General features: G+C 39.5%; 1 protein-coding gene across 1 annotated transcript; it reads right to left on the reverse strand.

Moving 5' to 3' along the window:
* Positions 1–7,415: 7,415 nt before the first annotated feature.
* On the reverse strand, positions 7,416–8,475 carry LOC123821816 (60S ribosomal protein L32-like). The gene is made up of 2 exons (XM_045843552.1): positions 8,451–8,475; positions 7,416–7,810 (listed from the first exon to the last, which is right to left on the reverse strand). Exons 1-2 carry the CDS (start codon positions 8,473–8,475, stop codon positions 7,416–7,418), a joined length of 420 nt encoding a protein of 139 aa, XP_045699508.1.
* Between the last annotated feature and the right edge of the window lie 252 nt (positions 8,476–8,727).

The following is an 8,727-nucleotide window of genomic DNA, read 5'->3' on the forward strand; positions in this document are numbered from 1 at the left end:
ATGAGCAAGAGATTTTTAAGTTTTATATCTTTACTTGGTATTTTCTTTCTTATTTAATCTTGAAAGTAGGCACATGAGATAATATGACTCCACATTAATGCCTTGCCTCCTCTTCTCTACAAATCTATATATATTTAGTCAAATCCCAAAGGAGCTAAGAATTCTAAGGAAAATTTGTGTCCAGGCCCTACTGGACCTTAAAGTTCTACTTTTCCAACCAGCAGTTACAAAATAGAGGACTGGATTGTTAAAGGAAGCAAGTATATGGAGAAAAAACAGTTGCAAAGTAGGTGTATATAAGCTATTCTATAGATATAGGATATTCAGAATAAGCATTATTTTGGGTGAAAAGTTTAGGTCACAAAAAGAAAATTAGAGCTAATAATTTAGATAGTTTCTTATGCAATGGAAGTCTACCTATGAAAAGGGACACTTCCAAGTGGTTGATGTTCTTGGTTAGAATAAGATGGGAACGTGACACAAGATATGTAGTTTTAGGTCCAGTTACAGACTTTGAAACCTTATTTTCAGCTTTAGCTGGTCAGGAAGGTACCCTTGTCACTCACGGTAAATGAGTAACATTGTAGTTGGATAAGAAAAAAGAAAATGTATATTAAAATAAAAGAGACATAATAAACACATTTAAACCAATAATGAGCGATTTTCTAATAGTTTTTGAGTATCTGTATTAATCAATTCTAAAAGCATTGCATCAGTATATCATTTAAGGTGTTTAAAGCATTTTTAGGGGCTGATATATTACAGACTTGTAAGGAATACAATATGTTACTTTAAATCAACATCTAAATGTCTGGGGAAATCTTATTTAGTAAGTTAATATTTTTTGATGTGTTTGTAATAAGCATTAAAGTATTTAGAAAAAATTAATTGTTTAAGAATTAAAATTAGTAAAGAAAACATTAGACAGAGTCTAAATTGCTGTGATCATTCTTTTTTGTGTATAAAAGCAGCCTGGATTTTTGTTTTTAGTTTAGAACCTACTTATCATTTCTCACATAAACATGCTCTAGAACAAGTGTTGGCAAATAATGGTCCATGGACAAAATATTTAGTCTACTTTGCACATGAGGACATTGGTTAGGGAAGCTAAGTAACTTTTCCAAGATCATCATGCAGCTAGGAAGTGTCGAAGCAGGATTCAAACAAACCCAGGGAGTCTGTCTTCAGACTCTTACCCACAACACTACACTGCCACTGATTCTTGTGAAAAAGAGGAGGCAACTTGTGTGGTTGGTCCACTATCACAGTCCATAAATGATCGAGGTACTTTAGAATAAACAGACAAAAACTGAGGTGTTTTTTAGGAGGGAAGGAGTGGGGGGAAATGTGGCCATAGTGGAGGAAACTGAAATTCTGTGCTCAGAAAATGTTAGTCTGTATAGCTTCAACATTTTGCTCAGTGGTAGTCCTGCACTTGCCTGTTTAGCAATAGCTCAGATTTCCAACTGATAAATAAACCACCGTAGAGGGGAAAACAGTGGACTATAGGGCTCCTGATTCTGATTGTTCTAAAGATTTGAAGGCGTCTCCATTTTTGAATGCTAGAAGTGTTTCCAGAAGTCTTCAGAGATGTGTTCTGTGAAACAAATTTTGTGGACAAATATATGGGAAATGAGGCATACTATCTTTCTCTCTCTTGGAGATTCAGAATTTTTGTAAGCAAAGTAAATACTCTTAGAAGATTTTGCACTAAAAATTTTTGCTTATTTTTAGCCCAGTGTAAAATGACCATAGATTTTAAATTTTATTATTATTTTTTGCCTGCATAATTTCTGTCAACATTATGAAAAATCAGTTTTCTATGGAATAGACTTTGGCAAGTGTTATTTTCCATTTTTACCTATAAAGCAAGGTTGCAAATTGAGCTTACACTGTAATGTAAAGAAAAATATAAATTCTTTATTTTATCTACAATGAATTTCATCTTTTTCCTGAGCTTTTATCTATGGTGTGGTATCTATGGTGTATCTTTGTTTATCTGGGATAAACAAAGGTCAGTATGATATTAGAAGGGTTTTTTTGTTTGTTTCTTCTTGGGACAAATATTTATTCAGTCTTTCAAGTGGCCTTCTCCAGTGCCTGCTTCTTCCCCAAAGGAGGCATTCAGGTGTGTTGGGGAAGGGCTTCCATGTCCTGGGATATATGCTTGTAGTTATCTGCTGCTCTCAGGGCAATGTCTCTTGGCTGACTGGGTGCTGCTGTCCCTGTTAGAGGCAGTCTACAGCTGATGTCACGTTGTTTTCTTTGCAAGGATCCAGCAGTTCTCCCAGCTGACCCTGCCCCACCTTGCGCCTAAGTGACTGCCTTGGCCTTTGTCCATCCTGCTGCCCCAGTGTTTACTAAGTCTACTCTGTAAGGTCACCATGCTGTCTGCCCAACAAGCCCCTTGGCAGGCATATTATTCTTCAGCTGCACAAATGCAGAAACTTGGAGGTTTGAGAAAGCTCAACCTCTGAACCTTTCTTTTTACATACACATTGCACCATCAGGGAACCGTGGCTGTGGCCCAGGTTGTACTTAGGGGAAGGGGACAAGTTGAAAGGTGCTCTTTTCATAGAGTTGTCCATAAAAAAATGAGTGGGTGGCTAATAGCCTATATCTTTATCATTGATCTTATCCTCACTTATATAACAAACATTTCCCTGAAGTCTAGGAAATGGAAGTGGGAGACGCAAGATTAACATCTTCCAATCTCTTTCTCCCTCACCTCCTAGCCAGAAACAGCCAGATAGCTCTTTTATTCCTTTTTTTAATTATATCTTCCTTCCTTGTCCTGGTTGTTGGTAGGGATATGGAGTAGCTTCCATGTTAGTAAGCCCTAAATTCTAAGTCCTTCAGCCTATTCTTTCTCAAGATAACAACCTGTTGAGCAAGGTTTACTGCTTGCTGCATACCCAATCATATGTGGGGTATAAAAAAACTAACTTTCTCTTTGTCCTTCCTTCACATTTATTAGGTAACAAATCTAATTGTCCATAGGCAGATAGATGCCTCATGTGAAATATGGTTTACTCAAGAAGGCAAAAGAACAAAGCACATAATTTGAAACCATTACCTCCATTACCCACACCTATAAGCTTTTACACAGATCCTCTCCTAGTCAATGATTTTATTTTTTTATTTTTTAAAAAGACTGTATTTTTATTTAGAGAGAGGGGAAGAGAGGGAGAAAGAGAGAGAAATATCATGAGAGAGAGAAACATTGATCAGTTGCCTCTCATATGTGCCCAATTTGGGGACTGGACCAGTAACCAGGGCACATACCCTCACTGGGAATTGAACCCAGAGACCTTTCACTTTGTGGATGACAGCCAATCAACTCAGCCAAAGTGGTCAGGGCAGTAGTCAATGGTTTTGAAAGCTTCTTTGATACTGCTATCCTTTGGATTTTCTCTTCTTGACTGCTCCCTTGTTCTTCAGGCCTATCACTTTCTGTGCTTCTAAGAAATGTCATTCCTTTTAAAAGTTCCATCTTCAGGTCATTGTTCTTCTGACTCACACTCTATGGTGATTTTAAACATACTAATTCTTTTCATTGCTGTGCATATACTCACTTCCCATATCTATATTCTAGCCAGAACCTTGTATCTGTTTGCTCTGCAAAGACTTTGCTGCTCAAAGTGTCACACTGAATCCTCTCACTAGCTGGATGCATTCTTGCATGTGTCATCTCATTTAATGGCAGGATGATTCAGCCAGTTCCATAGTTCAGGTTCTCATCATTTCTCCCATGGGCTATTCTAATAACTTTCTAGAGAATCTTTCTGCTTCCCACTCCTTTTTCACAGCAGTCTATTTCCATATTACTCTTAGAGTACTCCTTTAAAATCTTTTGGGGCCTCCCCCACATCCCATTTTGTCCTGCCTCCTATCTGGCTATACTCCCTATACACTCATTTTCCTCCAGTCAGTCTTCTAGCAGTTCTTGGAATGCTTCCCACTCTTTCATGCTTTGCTGCTTTTACACAAGTAAGTTCTTCTGTGTCACTTTTCTTCCCCTCACTCAATGAGTTAATTCCTACTTATGTGTTATGAATTACTTCCTGCTACCTCCTCCAGAAGCCATCCCTCGAGAGCCCAGTCTGAATAAGATGGCCTTTTTCTGTGCTGCTTCACACATACCTTTAATTCACATAATTTTTGGAACCACCACACACATTCTAATATCTCTCCTTCTTTCACTTCATTTGGGAGCAGAAACCATGTCTTGTTGATTTCTTTGTTCCTAGCACCTAGATAGAGCCAGACACCCAGTAAACCCTCGGTAAATGTTTTTGAAATGAATGGAGGAGGTCAAATAGACTAAGGACAGATAAAAGGTCATTGGATTTGGTTAGCAAAAGGTCTCTGCTGACCTTGGAGAGATGAGGTTCAGTAAATATTTAGCTTTCCCAGTCTGGGCACTGAGATGCTTGTAGGGAAGTCTGCGTGCTTGAACACCAACCTCAGCTCTTTCTGTGATGTTTCATAATGGAGAGGAAAGCTGTTAAGAGTTTCTAAAAGTGAATTGTGAAGCAATTAGACTGACAGAAAGATATGAGTGATTTGGGTGAGCATGGCTTTTAGCCACATAAAGAGCAGCTAAATGCATCTGCTTCAATAAAATTCAGAGCAAAACCTTTGTAATCAGTCTGAAAACACCTAAGGCTTATTTTCCTTTTCTCAGGAAAAGTAAAAAACAATTTAATAGCTGGATATTTCATCATTTGAACAGTACTTTCATCTTTTGAGTTATATTAAAATACATATATAAACCCACAGTCCTTTCCTTCATGACAGATATCCCTATAATCGGTGGAGTAGCAGGTGAAGCCCACGACCATGACCCTCACTCTGCCATGTTACTGTGTGTGCCCCATCCCCTCCTATCAACAGACCTCTAGTGCCTCAGCTGCTCAATGTGGAGGCTGTCAGCAACTAAATAAATAATTTCAACTGGAATGTGAAGGCCCTAGGGAAGCCATATTTTGGTGATTAGGAGTCAGAAAATGATAAATGATTTTCCATTTTTAGTCACTCAGGAGGACGGGAGGCTGGTCAAGGCTGCTGGAAACCTTGAAAGTGTTTGGGAAGTATATAGAACAAGTCAAAAACGTACTTAACCCAGCAAGGGGTATTTCAGAAACTGTGCTCACAACTAGACTTGGAAGCCCCAAATAGTGGTAACCAAAGATGATTAGAATTAATATTGGGGGATGACAGGAGGGACTGAGGGGTCTGTGGGTTGGGGCTTTTAGAGATACGGAACCAAGAGGATAGACACACACATGTATACATAAAGAGAGAGATTTATTTTAAGAAACTGGCTCACACAATTGTTGGGCTGTTAAGTATGAAATTTGTGGGGCAGGCTGGCAGTCTGGAGGCTCAGGGAAGAGTTTATGTTTCAGTCTTGCTTTAAATTCCACAGGGCAACAAGCTTGAAACTCAAGTAGGTTTTCTATGTTGCAGTCTTGAGGCAGAATTCCTTCTTCAAGAAACCTCAGTCTTAGTTCTTAAAGCCTCAGCTATCAGATGAGGCCCACTCACATAATGGGAGGATCATCTGTTTTAATCAAAATGTACTGATTGGAAATGTTAATGCATCTAAGACATGCTTACACAGCAATACATAGACTACTGTTTGACCAAACAACTGGCCACCATTGCCTAGCCAAATTGAGACATAAAATTAATCATAGTAAGGACAAAGGAAGGTACAGTGAGAGCCCAAATCAGGAGCTAGAAATCAGGTGGGGGCCCAAGAATAGCCACAGTTTAACTCAGTCTGTGACTGGAAGTAAACAGGCTCTGTCCAGTTGGTCAGGGCCAAAGAACTGTAAGATAGAAGTTGTACTGATGGTTAGCTTGGCCCCATTCTGCCTCTTCTGATTTAGCATTGCCCACTGAGTGATGGTGCAGATGACACAGATCAAACAAAGTTCTTGAGGTTTCCTATTTCAGGCCTCGCTCAAGTGGGCAGAGGTTAAAATTTTGCTCCTCTTGTTTCTTTAGCAAAACTTACCTGTTTCAAGGTTTAATTTTATTAAGGTGCCTTCTTAGTGTCTAAAATAGTCATAACAAGCTAATAGCTTAAGACATTAAGTTCTAACCTTTTGTTAATAAAAATAAAAATTACATGCTTCTTTGATTGAAGGCAGATGAGAGAACTCATGCCTGGGTCTAGGTAGCTCTGGTTCTGCAGTACCTCTATTTGCTTGAAAAGTATCTCCTTTACAACACTTTGAAATATCCTCATTGTTCTTCTCTCCAGTGATAGTTTCTTTTTGTACTGTATAAGATAGCTACTGACCTAGTATTTCTATTTATTTATTTATTTATTTATTTATTTATTTATTTAATTGTTCAAGTACAGTTATCTCCAGTAACCTAGTATTTCTTAACTCATTTCCACCCTTCTATACTTGGCTCTATGATGCCAGGCTAAGAGTCTGTGAACTATACTTTCAAGACTCCCTTGCAGCTACAGTGGGAAGAACTGGCAGGAAACCAGACAGCATGAGAAAGGGAGAAGGGACACTTATCCTGATCCCAAGTCTGGTAAACATTCTTCTAGCAGCAGGAGTTACAGGAGCAGTGGACAACTACTACTTATATTTGGTATGCCAAGTAGCAGCTGCAAGGTATCCCCTCACAGGTCTAAGCAGCAGATGTGCAGCACCTGCTCAGAGTACTGGAAAATGGCCCCCATGAAGCCTCATTTCAGAGTTCTTGGTGCCACTGGGAGGCATGCACAGCCCCTCAAAAGTCCAAAGGTTAGCTGGACAGTGCCTCTTAGATCTCTGAGCACCAGTTGTTCTATGAGCAGCCTCAGGAATCCAAGATCAGAGAAGCAGTGCTTCATCAGAGGTTTGAGAGCCAGCCACTGTAGTAACCTTCTCAGGAGTTCGAGCACTGGGTTGCAGTGTCCCCTCCGAGTCCTAGTGCCAGCCATGCAGGGCCCACCCTTGAGGTCTGTGCACTGGCTGGGAACATCCCTTCACTGGTCAGACCTGTTCTGAGGTCCTAGGACCTGGTAACACCTATCTTTTCCTTTTTGTTCTCCAAGACCTAGGGGTGGTGACTGCCTCTTAAAGTTATCTCAAAGTTCAATTTTTGTTTTATTAACTTTCAATACCTTTCACACTAACTAATGGCCTGTATTAAACTTCCTGTATTTGAAATAACTTACTTTGCTTCTTTTAATAGCTTGGACCCTGAACTGTGCATGTATCTCAACTTTCCCACAGTCTAGGTAGCTGGAACATTGTAGGATTGTTGTCTCCAGGGTAGGCTGATATTGTGGAAATCCAGAAGGAGAAAAAGGTTAGGGGTTGCTGTTTTTATTTTATTTTATTTTGGCAGGATTTTAAGGTTTTATTAACACAAATACAATGTGTACACAATCTTTCTATTTATTTTCTTTGCTGCACAGCATGGCATTGGGATAGGTGATATGATGGCAGCTGGGCTGCTCTTTCCACAATGGCATTGCCATTCTTTGAGGAGACGTCAGCAATCTTAGCACAGTAAGATTTGTTGCACATCAGCAGCACTTCAAGCTCCTTGACGTTGTGAATCAGGAACTTCCAAAAGTCACTGGGCAGCATGTGCTTTGTTTTCTTGTTGCTCCCATAACCAACGTTGGGCATCAGGATCTGGCCCTTGAATCTTCTGCATACCCTACTATCAATACCTCTGGGTTTCCACCAGTTCCACATAATTTTGACATATTGGCCTGACCAGTGCCAGATGAAGTTCTTGGTCCTCTTTTTTACAATCTTGGGTTTCATGAGAGGTCTGAGGGCAGCTATAGTACCGAGTAAGAGATAGCTGCCATCTCTGTAACAGCACTGAGGAAGAGACTGGTGTTTTTATTTTTTAAATGTTCTTTTGAAGGCCAAGATAGAGACAATAATTTTGAATTTTAACAACTTTAATTTTGTTTTTTCAAAAGCAGAGCTCTCAGGTCATCAATTTTTTGTCATAAATAATAATATTCTCTCTTCCAGCCTATATAAATATTCTAAGAGGCAGGAATGAGGCAAAAATTGTTGAAAATGTAAGCAAGATACTTGGAGGCTATTTATGGTTTCTGGGGGAAAAAAAAAGCCCTGTTTCTTGCCTCTACACTCTGAGATTAGCAATAGAGCCATCACTGAGTGTGGGTATATGAGAAGAGAAGAGAAGAGAAGAGAAGAGAAGAGAAGAGAAGAGAAGAGAAGAGAGGTGCGTCTTCTTCTTGCCTGGAAACTGTGTTGCAGTTCCGGTCCTCACCCTGGCATGAGTGCAGCAGAGTAGAGACAATCAGTGTGGATGGTATACGTAGAGGGTCTCAGTATGAGAAACTGACCACATCCAAAGGCCACAGGTTACTAGTATGGGAAATGAATTCAGCCTGTATGGAATAACAGTGAATCTGTTCTTAAGACAGGGAATTCAGTACTTACAGAGGATTTGATCTGGACAATGCATCGTCCAGCATGGACAAATGCCACATCCTCACACCATGACCCTGGGTAATCTCTGCCTCAGGAACTTAGAAGATACTTAGTATGGAGAAAAATGGTGATGGGGAGTCCTAGATTGATATTTTAACTAAATTTTATTAAATTTTACCTGAAATGCCTAACTTTAGGAGAGCTGTTGACTAAGATTATATTATCTCTCATCAGGTGAAATGAGGCCTTAAGGAAATTATCTTGTTACAAAGTAACATAGAAATAT

This window comes from Phyllostomus hastatus, unplaced genomic scaffold, assembly GCF_019186645.2.
Source record: "Phyllostomus hastatus isolate PE091 unplaced genomic scaffold, TTU_PhHast_1.1 phas_contig_40, whole genome shotgun sequence".
NCBI classification, from domain to species: Eukaryota; Metazoa; Chordata; class Mammalia; order Chiroptera; family Phyllostomidae; genus Phyllostomus; species Phyllostomus hastatus.

What these genes read in the sequence shown, in the direction of transcription:
- LOC123821816 (XM_045843552.1), bottom strand. Translation starts at nt 8,475, where the DNA reads ATGCATTGTCCAGATCAAATCCTCT. An exon ending in TTGTCCAGATCAAATCCTCT is followed by an intron (nt 7,811 to 8,450) that starts GTAAGTACTGAA and finishes TCGGTACTATAG; the next exon opens with CTGCCCTCAGACCTCTCATG.